Below are 19,161 nucleotides of genomic sequence, written 5' to 3' on the forward strand. Positions count from 1 at the left end.
CATCACATGACCAGGGATATAATGAGCCGTGCACCTGTGTGACATCACATGACCAGGGATATAACAAGCCGTGCACCTGTGTGACATCACATGACTAGGGATATAACGAGCTGTGTACCTGTGTGACATCACATGACCAGGGATATAACGAGCCGTGCACCTGTGTGACATCAAATGACCAGGGATATATAAAGAGCGGTGCACCTATGTGACATCAAATGACCAGGGATATAACGAGCCGTGCACCTGTGTGACATCACATGACCAGGGACATATTTCTATGCACAGGAACTAAACAAAGAAGCTTCCTATAGAATGACAGCAAGCAGAGATCTAGAAAACTGTGGGTAATTGATAGAGAAATATATTTGAAAATGCTTTTGCTGAAATTGGACAACTCCTTTAAATTTCCTGTGTGGCTTTTATTGGGTGTTACCCTTACCCGTTATCTCTCCAGTTCTTACGGCGAATGGGATAACCAAATCGAAAGGCTTGAATCCCATCCCATTCATGGAAGAAACTGGCGCATAGGCAGATTCTGACACCTGGAAATGAAAACATGGTATGAATATTACAAGTCTGTGCCTAGGAATAGAACTGGCGATTCTGCAAATTGACACGTTATAGAATAATTACTCCGTATATAATTGCTATAAAGAGATCATCTTCCAGGATTCACAAAAGCCATTGTGCTCTGCTTAGAAATCTATATATGAATCAGGGGGCTCAGGATGAACTGTTCATAAACATCCTTCACTGAAGCATGGAATAGTAGAAGGACATACAATCAATAATATGTCCGGCAATATCATTTGTTCCGACAAACTCTACACGTATTGTCAATTTGCAAAATCACTAGAAGGTTCTTGCACGAAACATAAAAAGAAGTCATGGACTTCAAAAATATACATCAAAACTCCCGAAACAGGTGAAATCTGGAAAAGAAAATGATTTAGACATCAATCCAAGCAAGCGGTGTAAAGAGTGACATGACAGCAGTCATGTGGTGGCGCCATCAGCTCGGGAGTTTAGTAATGATGATTATCAGGAATATAAAACACACACAAAAAGGCAAAATAACATAAACGTGAAATGAAAACAAAATAAGTGAAATGTATCGTGCAAGAAAGGAAAACAAGTCTTCAAATCAAAGAGGCTTCACTGGAAGGTCCATACAAATGATTGGTTGTGATTGATCTATAGGGCAAAATAAGTCATGAGGTCGTAATCAAGAAACGAGGAAATGATCAACGTGGCCGAGAGCGGCTCAAGCAGGTCCAAGAAGAGGCAATGGCAATCTCTGTCATGGAGCAAACATGGAAGGAGAGTGGATCGGTCATATGAAGATGAATATATATATGTATATATACCAAGGGTTCATAGCCTGGGGGAAGGGCACTAACACTCTGAACTTTCTGCTGCTGAACCATTACTGGGACTTCATCTGTAGCCTGAGGTGGTGGAACAGAAAGGTCAAAAACACCGCATTATCCAACAAACAAGTCAAGCACAGTCATCACACATCAGTATTTCCAGGTTCAAGTAAAAAAACAAAAACTTCCAAGTATTTGGCATGTTCCACCGTGGTGTTGCCATCGATGTGCCACTCAGTTCCTCGACATACTTGAATTGGGTATTGAGATATATAGTATATATTGTACGCCCATCACTTACCATAACAGTGAAGGGGCTGTTGGGGATGTCCACTCCACCAAACCGGACATGTATAACATAAGGCCCCGTCTTAGCAGTGGTGTAAAAGATGTCGTAGGTGCCATCCTCATTCTCAATGACATCCGCTTCAGATTCCAGGCCGTCCGGATCTAGGATGCTACATGTCACCTTCCCTTTTCCAGCAGTTGTGGCATCGACCACAAAACCAACCTCTTCTCCGGTCTTCACAGCAGGTTGGATTCCAGGGCCTGGAAATACAGGAAATCACGATAAACATCTTGTTCCTTGGGAGAATCTCAAGCATACTGGAAACTTCACACATTTGCAATAAAAAAAACCTACAGGCAGTCCCCTACTTAAGGACACCCGACTTACAGACGACCCCTAGTTAAAGGGAACCTACCACCACAATTCTACCTATAAAGGTAGAACACGGGGGATAGCCCTTTTTTGAGCTACTCCTCATGTCCCCGCTATCTTTTTAAAATCTTTATTGCCCTAATAATGTAAAGCGGCTACTGGGGTGTGGAGTAGCCGGACATGGGGCTACACGTCGCGGCTACTTCACGCCCCAGTAGCATCTTTGCTCCTCCTACCCTGACCTCTAATGAAGCTCTCTGGATGTTACTTTAGTCCCCTTCTGCAGTGATCAGCTGTAAGGTGTCTGTAATGAAGTTTTATTGATAATCCTTGGTCCCATTGCAGCAAAAATTTTGAAAATCCAATTGTCACTGGCGCAAAAAAAAAATGTTTTGTCTGGAGCTAAAATTATAAAATATACAGCTTCAACTTACATACAAAATCAACTTAAGAACAAACCGGTGGACCCTATCTTGTATGTAACCCGGGGACTGCCTGTATTGAATATCAATGAAGATTGCCATTTGCCCAACCAGCTAAATAATCTACCAGAGAAGGATGTATAGTGGCTACAATCTAAGAGATAATCATCCTTATATGAATATGCAAATCAGCCTGCAAGTGCAATGGGGGCAGGAGTGACCTACCTGGCTCTTGCAGGCACCTAGGAGGTTACTGCATCCAGTTTTCAAGCTGAATTCAATAATAAAACAGTATACAGTCTGCCACTTAGCTCCCTCTAGTGGCAGCTAGAATATAAGATCTTATAGGAATTGTAAAAAAAAAAAGAAAACTACAACTACTATAAATATATTCGTAAACATTGGACCTCAAGAGGTGCATATCATGTATAAATAGATGTGTGTCTTTCCTTATATTCTCTTTAATATTTCAAATCTATATGGGACTATAATGCTTGGAGGATAAAATTAGCAAATATTGGGATTTTACTTATTGGGGAACTTGAAACATGAATTTAATACGGTTTTCAAAGTAAATTCCAAAATGTTTGCATATTAATTTCTCAATTTCTCATGGAACTGCAGAACACTGGGAAACCAATGTGAAATCTCTATACTCCAGGATAACACAGACTTGTTTTCCCCCCTCAGTTGGCGCCTGTTATTTAAGTAAATTTTCGGGAAATCTCCTGTAGTGATGGGAAATGACAACATCAGTGAGACAATATGTCAGGTTGTTTTTTCTCAGCCTATTGAGTGGCTGCATGTGACAGAACATCAGAGGAATGCAGATGTAGTAGACGGCAAGAAGAGGGACAGGTTCAGCTCAAATAACCACGTATTAGGAGGGATACAAGGGAAGCAAGGGATACAAATAAGAAAAAGCAAACAGCAGCAAAAACAGATGGGGACTGCAAGATAGGATTGCAATCCATCAGAATTCCAACTCCAACAAAAGAATAGAATTCTGAAGTAAATGGAATTGGATTCACTGCCGGGAAATGGTCTCAGTTACAGGAGGGATAAGAAGCTTTTCAATCCACCAAAAAACACAAAGCTGTATGTTTGCTTCATGTTTTTTGTTTTCTTTTTGCATTTTGTGACATTTTTTGTTGAACATCGTTGAACAATAAAGCAATAATAAATGTTTCAGAATATATACATAGACCAGTGATGGTGAAGCTTTTAGAGATGGAGTGCTCAAACTACAACCAAGGCCCATTTATTTATCGCAAAGTGCCAACACAGAAATTTTATTTGTGATTTATACTCCATTCTCTGTCACAGCTCCCTGAGGACACCAATAAAGCAGAAAATAGAAGAAATTTGGATGAACAGGAAGAATTGTCAGGGCCGGAGCAGGAGCTACAATGAAAATCCAGATCTGTCCACACCCATGCCATAGGTTAGCCACCACTGACCTAGACCATCCCTAAAATAGGTTTTCAATCTTGTAGTGAGGTCTCATGTACACAAGATCTTCAATTTTAACAAGATTATGCCATGCACTGTGCTCTGGTAGTCTGGACCGCCCCCCTGATGCTGTTCTATTAACCGGTCCAGGGAGTTCCTCAGACTAACAAAGCAGCGAGTACTATGAAAAGCTGGTGGCTGTTTTACGAACATACACGGGGGGAGAGCTGGGTATTAGAGGAAACCTACCATTTGATTTGATGCATTATGAACCAAACATACCTTGAGAATGCTGTAGATACACTGATGCAGAAACATACCTTGTTTAATCCCTGAGCCGAGTTGTTTTGCTGAAAAAATTATTATAAAATTATGATAATGAAGCTCTGTCGCTTCTGTTTCTCTGCTCGGCGCCTTTCCTCTCACATAAGTTATGCACTGCTCAAGGGATGATATAATCACTGAATTGTCCCTGACAGGCAGAATAATCAATTGCGGCACCATCCCCCAGCTGCTGTGTATGAGTGATCCAGCTCAGGTTGATTAGTCCTGTCTTGGCTGTCCAGCAAGCTCCGTGTGTAATGTGTATCCAGCTTTCCCAAGTTCCTGAATTTTATATATTTTTTATTTTTTTTAGCAAAACCACTGAGCTCAGGGATTAAACAAGATATGTTTCTGCATAAGTGTAGCTACAGTATTCTCAAGGTGGTTCATAATGCATGAAATCAAATGGTAGATTTTCTTTAAACATTTCTGCAGAGTTGGCCGCACTTATCTTCAAATATACCAAAAATAGAGTCCACAAAAACAATATGTGAAGAGAGCCTAAGATTACTCTACAGCCTTCCCCCTGGCACAGTAACAAAGCTACTTCCTTATGCAATGGGACCTGCACCACTGTATTAAGCTTGTAGATTCAGGTTATACTAGTTAAGCAGGTCATTTATTAATTGTTCTTGCAGTTGACGATAAACATGTACAGGAGCTGTTGGAATAATCAGAATCTGAGAGAATGGAATCCTACAATAGGAAAATGTATTGTTGCCTGTATATTGCGGTTACGCATTCATGTACAGCGCATATTTACTGCAGAGCAAGTCAGGAAGAAACTGGAAACCAGGAGATTTACTAGTCGGTTTGGATTTATTTTTTCACTTTCTCTGTTGACATTTCCACCTGATATACAGTGGGTACGGAAAGTATTCAGACCCCTTTAAATTTTTCACTCCGCTTCATTGCCACCAATTAGTAAGATCAAAAATTCCTTTTTTGCTCATAAATGTGCACCCCATCTTCACAGAAAACCCCCCAGAAATGTAGATATTTTGGCTAATTTATTAAACAATAAAAACTGAAGTATCACATGGTTATAAATATTCAGACCCTTTGCTCAGTATTGAGTAGAAGTAGCTTTTGAGATAGTAAAGCCATGAGTCGCTTTTTGAGGATCCTCTGCCTCTTCCTTGCTGATCCTCTTCGGTTCCCTCAGGTTGGATGGTGAACGTTGGTGGAAGCCATTTTCAAGTCTTTCCAGAGATGCAATTGGGTTCAGGTCCAGGCTCTGGCTGGGCCAGTTAGGAATGGTCCCAAAGATGTTCTGAAGCCTCTGCTTTGATATTTTAGCTGTGTGCTTGGGGTCATTGTCTTGTTGGAAGATGAACCTTCGGCCCAGTCTGAGGTCCAGAGCATCTGGAAGAGGTTGTCATCCAGGATCTCTCTGTACTTGGCCGCATTCATCTTTCCTTCAGTTACAACCAGTCGTCCTGTCCCTGCCCCCATAGCCTGATGCTGCCACCACCATGTGTCACTGCTGGGATTGTATTTGGCAGATGATGAGTAGCGCCTGGTTCACTCCACCACTCAGAATTAACACCAAAAAGTTCAATCTTGATCTCATCAGACCAGAGAATCTTATTTCTCATACTCTGGGAGTCCTTTGTGTTATTTGCACACTGTATGCGGCTTTTATATGTCTTGCACTGAGGAGAGGCTTCCATCAGCAGAATCTGCCATAAAGCCCCGACTGGTGGAGGCTGCAGTGAGGGAACTTTATCCCATCTCCCTACTGCATCTCTGGAGCTCAGCCATACTGATCTTGGGGGTCTTCTTTACCTCTCTCACCAAGGCTCTTCACCCACGATTGCTTAGTTTGGCTGGACAGCCAGGTCAAGGAAGAGTTGTGGTTGTCCCAAACTTCTTCCATTTAAGAGTTATGGAGGCCACTGTGCTCTTAGGAACCTTAAGTGCTTTAGAATTTGTAACCTTGGCCAGATTTGTGCCTTGCCAGATCTCTTTGGGCAATTCCTTAGACCTCATGATTTTCATATGATCCGACATGCACTGTGAGGTCTTATATCAATAGGTGTGTGCCTTTCCTAATCAAGTCCAATCAATTTAATTAAACACAGCTGGACTTCAATGGAGTAGAACCATCTCAAGGATGATCAGAAGGAAATGGACAGCATGCTAGTTAAATATGAGTTGTACAGCAAAGGGTCTGAATACTTATGACCATGTAATGTTTCAGTTTTTCTTGTTTAATAAATTAGCAAAAATATCTGCATTTCTGGGGTTTTTTTCTGTCAAGATGGGGTGCAGAGCAAATTAATTATGAGCAAAAAAACTGTGTTTGGCTACAATAAAACAAGGAGTGAAAAATTTAGTCTGAATATTTTCTAATAACTTGCTGATAAGTAGGGGTTTTGACCACCGTGACCCTAACAATCACGAGAATGTATCTTGTTTCCATGTAGTGAAAAGTATGCTCTTCTTTCAGCTTCCTGTGCCCTAGTTTAAAAAAAGCTTTTAAAATTAAGCAAATGAGCCTTGGGCCCCTCAGGCTAATTTGCATAATTTTTACAACTCCCCCCCCGCCTTACAAACAAGGGCATAGCAAGCTTAAAGAAGAGTGGATCCAACCAGAAGGGGCACACACTAGCATGCAAGTGTGCTTGGTTTACCATCCTTCATCCTGGTGGTAGATGGTTATCTGGTGTCCAATCACTAAAAGATCAGCAACTCTAGGGTGCATGCAAGAACAATACTCCATTTACTCATATGGAACCACTGTGAATTTCCGGCAATCCCTTTAAAGCTGATTGAGTGCTGGTCACGCATATGCTCTATGGCTTACAGTGACCTGGTATTTTAAGTGCTAGGGGTCCCAATGGTAAAACCTGCAGGGAACAATTATACTGTTCTCTGGATCTTTGGTCAAACAATATTGTTTGAGAAATGAAAAAAGTTATACAATTTTTTTATTACTTTCTGTATCAATTCCTCACAGTTTGATAGATCTCTGCTTGATCAGTCTACAGGAAGCTTCATTGTTTACTGACCCTGGTCATGTGATGTCACACAAGTGCACAGCTCATTATATCCCTGGTCATGTGATGTCACACAGGTGCACGGCTCATTATATCCCTGGTCATGTGATGTCACACAGGTGCATGGCTCATTATATCAAAAAAAGTAATCAGTGCTGTGCACCTGTGTGGCATGATATGACCAGGGACCGGTTCTTATACACAGGAAGTAAACCATGAAACTTTCTCAAGAACGAAAGCAAGCAGAGATCTAGAAAACAGTGAGGCACTGATACAGAAAGTATATTGAAGAGTTTTATAACTTTTCATTTACACCAACAATATCAATTATTTGCTGAAAGTGGACAGCCCCTTTAAGTAATTAAAAAAAAAAGCTTGACCATAACTGTCATATTTTCATGCAATTAGAAATTTATCCTGTAGGGGCACTGCCAATCGGATGAGATAAACAATTTAAAACACAGTACATAAACCCTGAACATTTCCTTTAAGACTTTTTCAGTAATACATATAACGATACCTGCAGCGGTACACTTGCTGGCATCTCCTGAGGGCATTGCCCTAATTCTGTATGGAGAATAAGGAATGTCATCGCCTCCATATTTCACAGCCACCTGATAGCGCCCGGTCTTGTCAGGGACGTAAGATACGGCATAGGTCCCATCCTTGTTGTCCAGGATCTGAGCCTTCTTTGGTTTACCTTCCTGGTCCTAGCAGTGACAAAATGAAAAAAAAAAAATCTTAAAATACAAACTTTCCAATAAGGTTCACATGACAGTATCGCGAGCAGCTAAAGAAACGCCGTCCAAATCACAATATTGTTATAATAAAACAAACATGGATGAAAATTACGGCTCCCCTGGAAGCCGGAGACGGATCGTCTTCAGTTACAAGAATATGTTTTGAGAATCTGCCCGGAGCCTATTCCTTGTCCGTTTACATTGATTTCTGAGAATATCCCCAAGGCTGGAAGTTTTCCTTTAATTCCTAAACAAACAGCGATGTTTCTCATTACACTTGATTTACACTTTGTAACTAGCGAGAGGGGATCACACTAATCCCCAGTATCCTGCAGTGGACGACACTCAACTAGCAGAAACATCCAGCTATCTCCAGAACTTGTTTATACCCAAAAATATGTTTTATAATGTGGTGATAGATTGTTCCCATATTAAGAAGGAAAGATTCAGTATTGAGTACAAGGCCAAATAACCACTATAAAGAGACTACGGGGGATATTTATCAGGACCTCTGCGCACCGCCAGTGGCGCAGAGGCCCTGAAATAATCGCAAATGCTAGCTTATTGCTAGCTTTTGCGATTATTTTCCCCAATCCGCCACCTTCACGCCAGTGGGGCATGAAGGGGCGTGAAGGGAGGGCGCGGCCGGACGGGAGTGGGTCGGCGCGGGGTGTTACGGTCCCTGCGCACTCGCTGCTGCCGGTGACTTTTCATACGTGAAAAGTCGCCGGCTGCGGTTTTCTACGCCAGGTCCTGCCTGGCATAGGATAAACGCTGCGCTGCTGGCAGCCCGATACATCAAGAGGCAGAAGCCTCTTGATGTATCGGCCTGCGAATTTGCAGCGGCGGGGCTATCATATGCTGGCGCATGAGCGTATGATAAATATCCCCCTCAGTGTCTATCTCACAACAACCCTCACCTATCCCCACCTCTATGGCCCACCCAATGGATAGGAGATTGAGGGAAACCCATTTAAAGGGTGCACGGCAACCCTACATTTGCCAGCAGCATACTATAGCGCAGTAGGAGCAGAGCTGATTCTTCATAATGTCCTATCTTTAGGCAGCATGTTTTAGACCAGGAAGAGCTGAGCGGATTGTACGTATTGTCCCATTTACAGACATTACTTTATATAGTAGGAGAAGAAAATCATATAGTGCCCTATCTGCAAATAGCATGTTATAGAGCAAGGGGCTTAACAGTTTGTACAGTGTCCTTTAAAAAAACAACATGTTTTAGAGCAGGAGGAGCTGAGCACATTGCATTTAGGGACCTATCTGAAGGTAGCATGTTATACAGCAGGAAGAGCTAGGGAGATTGTACATAGTGTCCTATATGCAGGCAGCATGTTATAGAGAAGGAAGAGCAGAGCACGTTGTAAAGACTGTCCTACCCACAGGCAGAATGGTATAGTGCAGGATAAGTTAGCAGATTGTATATAGTATCCTATTTGCAGACAGCATGTTATAGAGCAGGAGAAGCTGAGCCGATTGTACATAGTGTCCTATCTGCAGGCGGCATGTTATAGAGCAGGAAGAGAACAACAGATTGTTTACAGTGTCCTATCTGCAGGCAGCATGTTATATAATAGGAGGAGCTGAGCAAGTTGTACATAGCGTCCTATCTGCAGGCAGCATGTTATATAATAGGAGGAGCTGAGCAAGTTGTACATAGTGTCCTATCTGCAGGCAGCATGTTATAGAGCAGGAGGAGCTGAGCATATAGTGGGTAGTGTCCTACATACACAGCATGTTATAGAGCAGGAAGAGCACAACAGATTGTTTACAGTGTCCTATCTGCAGGCAGCATGTTATATAATAGGAGGAGCTGAGCAAGTTGTACATAACATCCTATATGTAGGCAAAAGATAAAAGATGGACAAGTATAACTTGTATTTAAACCATGTGGCTCACTTTGGCTATATTAGTCCAGTGCTTTGTCCTTACATAGGAATTTACTGTGAAATCAAGCAACTAGCCAGTTTGGAACAAAAAGAGATCCTCGGTTTCTGTGTTTTGTATCACAAGGGGTCATGTATGCCAATGAATGAAGCCTTTGTGATGCATATGTGTTTACAATACTGTCCCAGAAGGACATGAAGTAGACCAAAAAAAGTACATTTGTGTGCTGGATAAATGAAAGCTGAACTGTAATTTCTGTACTTAATAGTTTGATTTCCTAAGAATAATGACAAATTGACTAAAATTGTTTTCTAATTATGGGAAAATAAGGTTTTGTTATATAACTGATTTAAGATGGAAACATGGACACCCCTTTAGGGAACTAAAATATTTATTACAGAACAAATAGACCTGGGTTACTTTGAATTAAGAAGTGTGGGAATACAACAGAAAAATTTCAAGAATTATACAAAAAACCCATAAAAGTGACTTACAGTGATCTGAACAGAGAGATCTCCTAATCCTGCATCCTTAGCATTCACCGCAAAGTCCACAGGGAGACTAGCAGGGACCCCTTGGGAGCTGAGACCCGGCCCGCTAGCTGTCACTTTGCTGGGGTCATATGTAGGAAGAACTTTAACTTTGAAAGGACTGTGAAAAAAAAACAAAAAACAAGGAAAACGGGACATTTTAGGGAGAAAAGGATAACTCATCAAAGATAATCTCACAACAGCTGGAGCTGAACAAGAGGGGAAGATTTAGTGCACCCAATAGGGCCCCCATCTGTTTCAATTATATAACTAAAAGGATAGAATTTTGCTACCTATAATGATAACAACCATTATAAATACAATACAATCACCTACCTCCGGGGAATCTCCTCGTCGGCATACTGGACGGCCACAGTGTATGGACCTTCGACACTAGGTGTATAGGCCACAGTATGTGTCCCATCTCCATTATCGGTTATCTCCACTGGTTCCACAACTCCTAAGGATGAAGAAAAGATATGAATATCCAAAAGAGAGTCGAGATTTTTTTAGGGGTTTAAGTAAATACCATAAACAGATACTAATGGTGACATCCACATGGGTGCTCATACAGATATCCACATTCTAGAGGATACCGGATATTTATGTTCTATGGTCTTTGTAAATGAGAATAAAGTAGTAAGAAAAAAAAATTATAAAACAGTTTCATGGATCCCATACTAGGTAAGGGAAATAGGGAAGTTCCAATGATAACAAAGCTCAACTCTTTAAGCCCCATTTATAAAACCATAGAAAAGTAATCCAATTGAATAAGTCCAGTGATATCTGGAAATCAGGATAAATTATGGGGAGAGAAGCTGAGCTTTGAGATCTATAGATTAGTATGATTTGGAGCAGGAAATCCTGACAGGACTCCTAAGAGAGACAGTAAGAGTCCTGCTGACTCCACCCCCCACATAGCGATTGACAGTGAGTTGTGCTGATTACTCCGCCGTTACACACTGATTGGCAATGAGTCCTCATTAACCCGCCTACACAGAGTTAATGACAGCTAGCCCTGTATCAGCATGTACAAAGAAGGGAATAAATCACTGCGTGTGGGCGGAGTAATCAGGACTCCCACCATCAATCACTGTGTGTGGGCGGGGTTAGCAGGACCCCAACTATCAATCACTGTGTGTAGGTGGGTTAATCAGGACTATCAGAATCGTCTTTGTCAGGATTCCTGCCAGGATTTCTTTATATTTTTACTTAAATATCCAGCTCCAAAATCTATAAACCTATACCTATATCACAGAATTCAGCTTCTCTACCTCCATCTTATCCTGCTGTTATACTGCAGCAAATATTACTTGATGGCTCACTTCACAGACTGTCATAGAGAAGGATTGTATTGCTCCAGGAAATTAAAATATTAATATATATATTTTCCAACCTTTTCTAGAAAAAAAATTCTCCATCCCCTACAAGTATTTCCAATAAATTTGAATATTTTAGTAGATGAATGGTTATATATACAACAATGTGTATTCGTGATATCAGCCTCTTAAAACATAAGTGCAATTAAACTATCCATAGAAAACATAGTCATCATTTTCCTATAATTTTAACAAAAATAAATGGTTTCCATGGGTTACACTTATGGTCTGAACTACTTTCCATAAAGGATGTTCTTCAGGTTTTACACAACCATCGTTCTTAATTCGTAAAATCCAAAGGCTGAGAGGATTGGTCAGCAGCAATCAATAATAGAGTAATATTTGGGGAGATCGTTTTTTTTTTTCTAGTAAAGGTGTGGAAATGGGAATACATTTAGATTTTACAGATGTAGCAGAGTTGCAAAGCTGAGTTAGCAATTTAAAGGTATTGTATTGCAAGATGCATGTAACACAGTCCAAAAATAGTTAAATTGCAAACTCAGCTTAACTACATCTGTAAATACACACGGGGAGCCAAACACAGTTTACAGAAAACTGCGTAGTCTTAGCCTTCACAATATGATATAAAGAGGTTATATTTTGTAATAATACCAGGACAACAAAGTCATCAAGTCATCTTTATTTATCCCGGACACTACAGTCCTTAGTATTATTAGAAAACATTTAACTTTGTAAATTGAACATGTATTAAATATCACCAAAAGATCAAAATCAATAAAGGATGGAGGAAACCCAAAGCCAAATTATGATTGTAAACTAAGCAGAAAGCTATCCGAGAAGCATAGCCCATGGAAAGGAAGCCAACACCAAGGTTGTAGAAGGCACAGAACCTTCCAGGTACATATACACATAAAATAGAGATGTAAAATAATAATAAAAATATGTAGTCAATTCAAAACATTAATAAGTTGTGGTTTTACCGCAACTTTAAAAAATATTTAAAAACCACAACAGTCAAGTAAAATCACAAGACTGAGGTCTGTATCAGGCAGTTTATGTTCAGTCCAAGTCAGATACAATTTTTGGTCCAATGGGGTCTCATGGAATTGCAGAGATTAAGTTTTCTGGCCCAAACGTGACTCTCTGTGGCTAGCCTTAAGGAGTATAAGTTTAAGTGGCCATTGAGATGCCACGGGAGGATTGAACGGCTTACGTTAAAAGCCGATTTGGCGAACGCGAGAGAACACACTAGGAAAATCAATTTTGCTTTTATCCTATGATCTGATGATTTGCTCATCGCTGAATTCTTGGCTTGTTGAGAAGTTACCATAATACACTTGACTTTATGATCCTGTACTTCAGTACATACTAAATCCTTAACTGGTCTGGAGACTTATGTGGGTAACACTGTGACCCTACGGAAATCTTTATCACAGCTCCAAAGATAACAACATGAAGTCATGTGTATTAGTCTTCTGGTTGAATTGCAGAGATATAAGATATTTCTACTAAGTTGTAAAATAAAAGGAACATAAAAAACCTATCCTGACCTGATCACAACCAATGTAAATACAGCCAATGGGTTAGGAATGCTCAATGCGATACCAAGACTAGATACAATTTTGAGAATTTTTCCTGCCCGTTAAGCTTTAGAAGGGACAAAAACACCATAAAAAGTACATGTGTTTAACAAAATAAAAGTAATCCTCACATCCCTGATCCCTTGTCGCTTCTTTTCTGCTACTTTCTAAGTCTATTTCTATACTCTACTTTCTGAATCTCTCAACCCACAGGAAATGAGAGCTCCGCCATTCCATGGATGAGGGGGTCAATGACAAAGCCGATGGAAGGAGTCATTGCAGTCATTCCAGTCTGTCTATAGGGATCAGGAAGTAGAGACCGATAGGAAGCAGAGAAATGGGAAATGGATTGGAAAGGTGGGTATTCTGATCCCAGCCAGACAAACTCTATCATGATTTCTATGTATTATACTCTACCATAAAGGGGTTTTCTGATGATTAAAAAACATGGCTGCATTCTTCTACAAACGGATCCAAATCTAACTATGGGGATTGTATGATATTGCATCTAAGCTTCATTCATTTCTACACAGCTGAGCTGCAATACCATCACAAACCATGGTTAGGTGTGGCGCTGTTTTGGAAGAAAGGAGACATATTTTTCAACCTCTGAACAATGAGGTTTTCCCAGAAAACAAGTGAGGCCCTAACTTGCTAAATCGGAGGAGGTCTCAGTGGTGAGACCCCAACAGATCACTCGAGATGGGGGTCCGATGGAGTCAGAGGTACCACTGTTGCACCCCTCTTTGCTCACCCCGAAATGAGAGGAGCAGAATGTACATCTGCGGCCGTCATCTCTGCTCACCTCGGGGAGGGACGAAGGAGGGCCACGGACCACATTGTTCTTGTAACCTGTGGGGAGTCTCAACACTGAGACCCGCACCTATCATCAAGTTAGACCCTATCCTGTGCGTAGGGCCTAACTTGTTTTGTGGGAAAATCCATTTAAGACTCCAGTCCTGGGAGAAGTAATGTAGTTAGGACTAATGCAATCAATGTTAATTGAGCAAAAATTGGGATTAATCTTCATCTAAATGTCTCACATCACACTAAGAATACATTTTAGACATTTACACATTTTTGGGGAAGGCAAGGGAATGGGGCTTAGCTGCCAATGGTTTAGTGACTGAAGTGGCTGAAGACGCAACAAGATTTGCCAAAATTTTGTTGCAACTGAAGCCAAGTTATAGGTGGTATACATTTCTTGTAGACAATGCACAGATACATTAAATGTATCATTCAATGCAAAGATAAATCTGATGCATTTCACGACTGCTGGGGTTAAAATTTTATCATTTGTAAAATTTGTTCCAATGTGTTTCATATATTAATTTTCATATATAAAGTGACCCCATAGAACAGGGTGAATTCACATACGCAGATTTACACTGCTACATAGCATTCCCCTGAGATTTCGGAAGTTTCTTTACACTTCCCAGTCTTGTACTCTTGTTAAATTCTGTGCACAAGGACCTGATTGTTCCATGTTCAGTCCAGCAATCATCTGTATCGTACTTGTCAGCCGACACCATTCAACAGGATAGCCTGCTGCATCTCAGGTGCGTTCCCACGGGGTCTGTAACACAAGCTAAATTGCCCTATACAGAGTAGGGACTATTCACATCGGTCAAGTAGCTGACAGCAAAAAACGACTTATACATATCATGGTTTCAAAGGGAGAGCTATAGAACGATTAACTAATTCTCTGTTATATGGTATACGGTACGGCCTGCAAATACAAAGGAAAACCACATCAAAAGTTTGAGTTTGTTGCTATGGAAGCACAGGCTTCAGCTGTGGCCTGCAGGACATCTCTGTAATGTACAAGGGCCCCATGGAACAAATTGTGCAAGGGGACACTGAGTGTCCCAGTTCCTCATCGTTTTATATATTTGGTCTCTTTATTTTACCTCAGGTTTGAGGCATAATGGTTTAATGTGTTTGGCGTTGGAATTCTGTGGTGTTTTCCCGCTCTTTTTTTTCTCCCACGATTTTATATAGGTGTTGGCTATTACTGTATAAAGCTATGTGCACAAAAACGGGCTATGTGCTTAAAAGGGCCACATAATGGGACCTGAGAGGCCCCACGGCAATACGGGCAGGAATAGGACCTGCTCTATCCAAACTCAAGGCCAAAATAAGACGGTGGTCAGCATGAGGCCTTCGTGATATGCAGGGTCAGCTGTGGAGAGGAGAAAACGTTCAATATTTTTCTAGGATCTTCATTAATTCTGTCCCTGGGACTGCTGCTTATTCAAGTTTTGGAGCTAAGCAGCAATACCACACAGAGGCTTTGGACAAACTGGAGCAGAAACGTTCTAGTTGCCCATGGCAACCAATCAGAGCTCAGCTTTCATTTTCCCACAGATGTTTATAAAATTAAATCTGAGCTCTGATTGGTTTCCATGGACAACTAGAATAGTTTTACCTCAGAAACCAAGGATAAATCACCCCCACTGTGTCTAGAATAAATAAAATGAAACCTTCATCTTATCTTTAAAATCCCCATTAAATGTCAGAGGAAATTCGCCCAATGAAACCAAGTCTAAACATGATACATACATATATGGCCAGAGCATTTCTGATGTAATAGCCAGTTACAGACCCGAGAACGCACCTCTGAATTCACAGAGAATCATAATCTACACCCGTGAATATTGGAAGATTTGAAGTGACACAAAACCACAATCAGTGCATGTCTAATGCCGAGCAGCCAGAGACAGTCCAGCATCACTACTGATTACAATCCACTTCCTGGAGCAGATGACAAAAGTCCAAACCTGGCTCGTCCGTATCTCGCTTGAAGTCCCCTTTAAAGAAATTTGAAATGGCTTTCAAGGGGCTCCGTTTCGCTAAGGAGTCTGGTCCATTAAATAGAAATAAATACTGTTATTATGGTGATCTATTACAATATTAGTCTTTATGAGAAAGAACACAATATTATGGGGCCAAAAATCCAAGAAATTACAGAAGGCAAACTACACTCAACTGCAATGGGAAAACTATGTTACTGAATACTAGAAATCCAGCTTGTTATGTTGCAGTAGCGTTGTTGTCCATTAGTGGTAATAGTGCAGTAGAGCTAAAAATTAAACCCCAACTATCTTGTAAATGTAATTATCTTTCAAATGGATTGGAACACTTTGGAAAGTATACAATTGCTTAAGTTATCCACTATCCATTGGATATGACATAACAAGCAATTATGGACCAGTTGGACCATCCCCAATCACTAGAATCGGTCCACCAGCAATCAAAAAAACCCGAGGGTCTTGTTTCCACTTATGGGTGGAGTGGAAAGACGAGAATGCGGCTTCATACTGCCACTTTATTCAATAGCATTGGATTGTCAGATATTGTTGAACTATCTCCAACAATCCTTTACAATTGAATAGAGCAACAGGACGCATGCTTGAGCAGGTGCTCCACTCATGAGTGACAATAGGACCCATGTTCTCCATATTGTTGGGGGTCCTGCTCTTGTGATTGGGAGGGTCCTAGCAGTTGGACCATCAGCAATCAGCTTGTTATCCTCTATCCTGTGGCTGTAGGGTAAATGCCCTTCTCCTTCTGCCACACATGGGGTTCTCTGAATGCCTGGAAAATCCCTTAAATTAAGTTTTACAATAATATGTACATACTACAGCACTCATTGTGTTGAAAATAGGATCACTGACTCATAGAACTTCAATTAGGGATCATATAAAAGATATAAGAATATAGGCAACTGCTTAATATGAATGGTATTATAGAAAAATACCCATTGAACATTTATGGCACATCTACACGAGATTGCATAAATGACTGATAAAGAGTTAAAGTTATGTCACAGATGCTTATTCCAATAAATGAAGCTTAAATGTCAGATGGCCAATAAGCTAAAAGAATGGCAGAAAAATCACCCACGTACAAATTACAGGGTCCTAGCAGAGAAACAAATAGAACAAAAGATGTATCACACAGAAACGTTTACCTCTTGGTCCGGTTACTACAACACCAAGAGGTGCAATCCCGGCTTTGCTGGTATCTACCATAAACTGTTGAGGAATCTTAGCCCGCACAGCGTTTCCAAGTCCAACGCCAGAGACCTTCACTTTGCTGGGGTCTACCACGTCTTTTACAGGGACCTTGAATGGGCTACCTACAACATGGAAGAGAAAGACTCAGAAGGAAAAACACAAATCACACTGCCAGGCGTGCCACGGTTACATAATTTTTTGAGAGATGGGATGGACTTTTTGCAACATATAAGAACAAATACTTGGCCTACTCCGGCTACCTGTTCCTATTCTTTTCTGGTACTTCCAAGTTCTGGCAATGGGCCCAACCTGAAGTTCCAGAGGGTCGGCTTTATCCAATGACTGGCCTCCTCAGACTCACTTTGTGTGTTGTTCCTTAGGCCAAAGAGTCGGTTAATTGGACGGAGCGCGTCCTGTGACCATTTGGAACTTTCATATGTGTGCAGGACCCAAAAGTGGAAGTACAAAACAACATGGGAACCATAGCAATACAAGTATGTTTTTATATTTTAATGTTATATAGAAAAAATCTCTGGGTTTTCCACATTAATGAAAAAAAAAAAACAGCCCATATAGAGCTAAAACCCAGGACAGGACTCATACTTGTGGGAGTACTTTCTATTAAGACACAATGAAACCCCCTTCCTGCCATACCGCTAATGCATCCTTGCTGAATTACTATAAACCCAGCAAGACATAATTATATTGTACAAGGAAAACCACAGACAGGACATAAAGAAGTTAGCTCCCGCTGTCACTGGTCCCTTTATACATGGAAGAAGCTGGATACAAAATTACAGTAATAAATACATGTATCCCATAAAACGTGAGAGCAGCACAGACCACAGACAGCGCTGTTTATTAGCTTAATACAGCAACGGTCGTAATTTATTCATGGAAATACTCTTTTGTTACCATTATTACGAGAAAGTCTGCGCCAAATAAAGAAAAGCAACTGGACCTCCATGTCACTGTACCTGGAATATGTTCTCCGTCATACGTGATATTAACGTCATATTCACCAGGGGCATAAGGGATATATTCCACACTGCAGCTGCCATCCTTATTGTCCTTACATGACATTTTAGATTCAGAGGGCCCCTCCACTGTTATTCCCAGTCCCCCGATTCCAGCACCTCTGCAATAAGACATGCGTCACGACAGAACAATATGTGAACCCTGATATTTATTGCTTGATACAGTGTAAACCACCAGGTTCATGTGGAGTTTAATGGTCTATTGCTCCAGGAGAACAAGATTATCATGATGTAAAACAGAGATTAAAGATACATTGTTATTTTAGGTCTTTGTATGAATATACTTAGTATTGACCACACATTATATATAGAATACACATAAACTATACGCAAATATATAAGTATATATACACGTACACACACATAAAAAAAGGTCTGGGTCCACCAGTACATCTCATGATTTTTTTTGGTGGACCAGTCGTTGACTACTTACTACCACAACCTATGTACTTCTACTAAGTTTATTTTTTTTTTTACCTTGTTATGACAGAGAATGCATTGGGCTTGTTGGTGAGAGCCTCCTGAAGCCCCGGACCCTCAGCCTTTACACGTGAAGGGAAACACCCTTCTGTCACCCCAACCTTAAATGGACTTCTGGGTACAGGTTCATCGTCATAGGTGACCTTTACTGCATGGACACCTGGAGAACAGAACATTATACATGTTCACCTATAATATTTGCCATTAAGCAGCTGAAAAATCTTGTTCTCCTATCCATGACTCCACAGCCTAACCATTTTCCTGTTTTGGTTTTCTATTTCACAGACTTATTACTTCAG

The 19,161-nt window shown here is 40.7% G+C and overlaps 1 protein-coding gene across 4 annotated transcripts in view; it reads right to left on the reverse strand.

Moving 5' to 3' along the window:
* Positions 1–19,161, reverse strand: part of FLNB (filamin B) — a 136,712-nt gene that overhangs the window by 17,286 nt on the left and 100,265 nt on the right. Inside the window, exons 23-32 of one of the 4 annotated variants that reach the window (XM_072126650.1) lie at positions 18,860–19,022; positions 18,323–18,483; positions 17,300–17,467; positions 16,107–16,187; positions 10,743–10,866; positions 10,371–10,527; positions 7,755–7,944; positions 1,675–1,922; positions 1,371–1,451; positions 443–545 (exon numbers count right to left, since the gene is read on the reverse strand). In XM_072126650.1, the coding sequence (XP_071982751.1) occupies positions 443–545; positions 1,371–1,451; positions 1,675–1,922; positions 7,755–7,944; positions 10,371–10,527; positions 10,743–10,866; positions 16,107–16,187; positions 17,300–17,467; positions 18,323–18,483; positions 18,860–19,022 (1,476 nt within the window). The remainder of the gene's footprint in view (positions 1–442; positions 546–1,370; positions 1,452–1,674; positions 1,923–7,754; positions 7,945–10,370; positions 10,528–10,742; positions 10,867–16,106; positions 16,188–17,299; positions 17,468–18,322; positions 18,484–18,859; positions 19,023–19,161) is intronic. The other 3 variants (XM_072126651.1, XM_072126652.1, XM_072126653.1) reach the window with 3 other exon arrangements.

This window comes from Engystomops pustulosus, chromosome 10, assembly GCF_040894005.1.
Source record: "Engystomops pustulosus chromosome 10, aEngPut4.maternal, whole genome shotgun sequence".
NCBI classification, from domain to species: domain Eukaryota; kingdom Metazoa; phylum Chordata; class Amphibia; order Anura; family Leptodactylidae; genus Engystomops; species Engystomops pustulosus.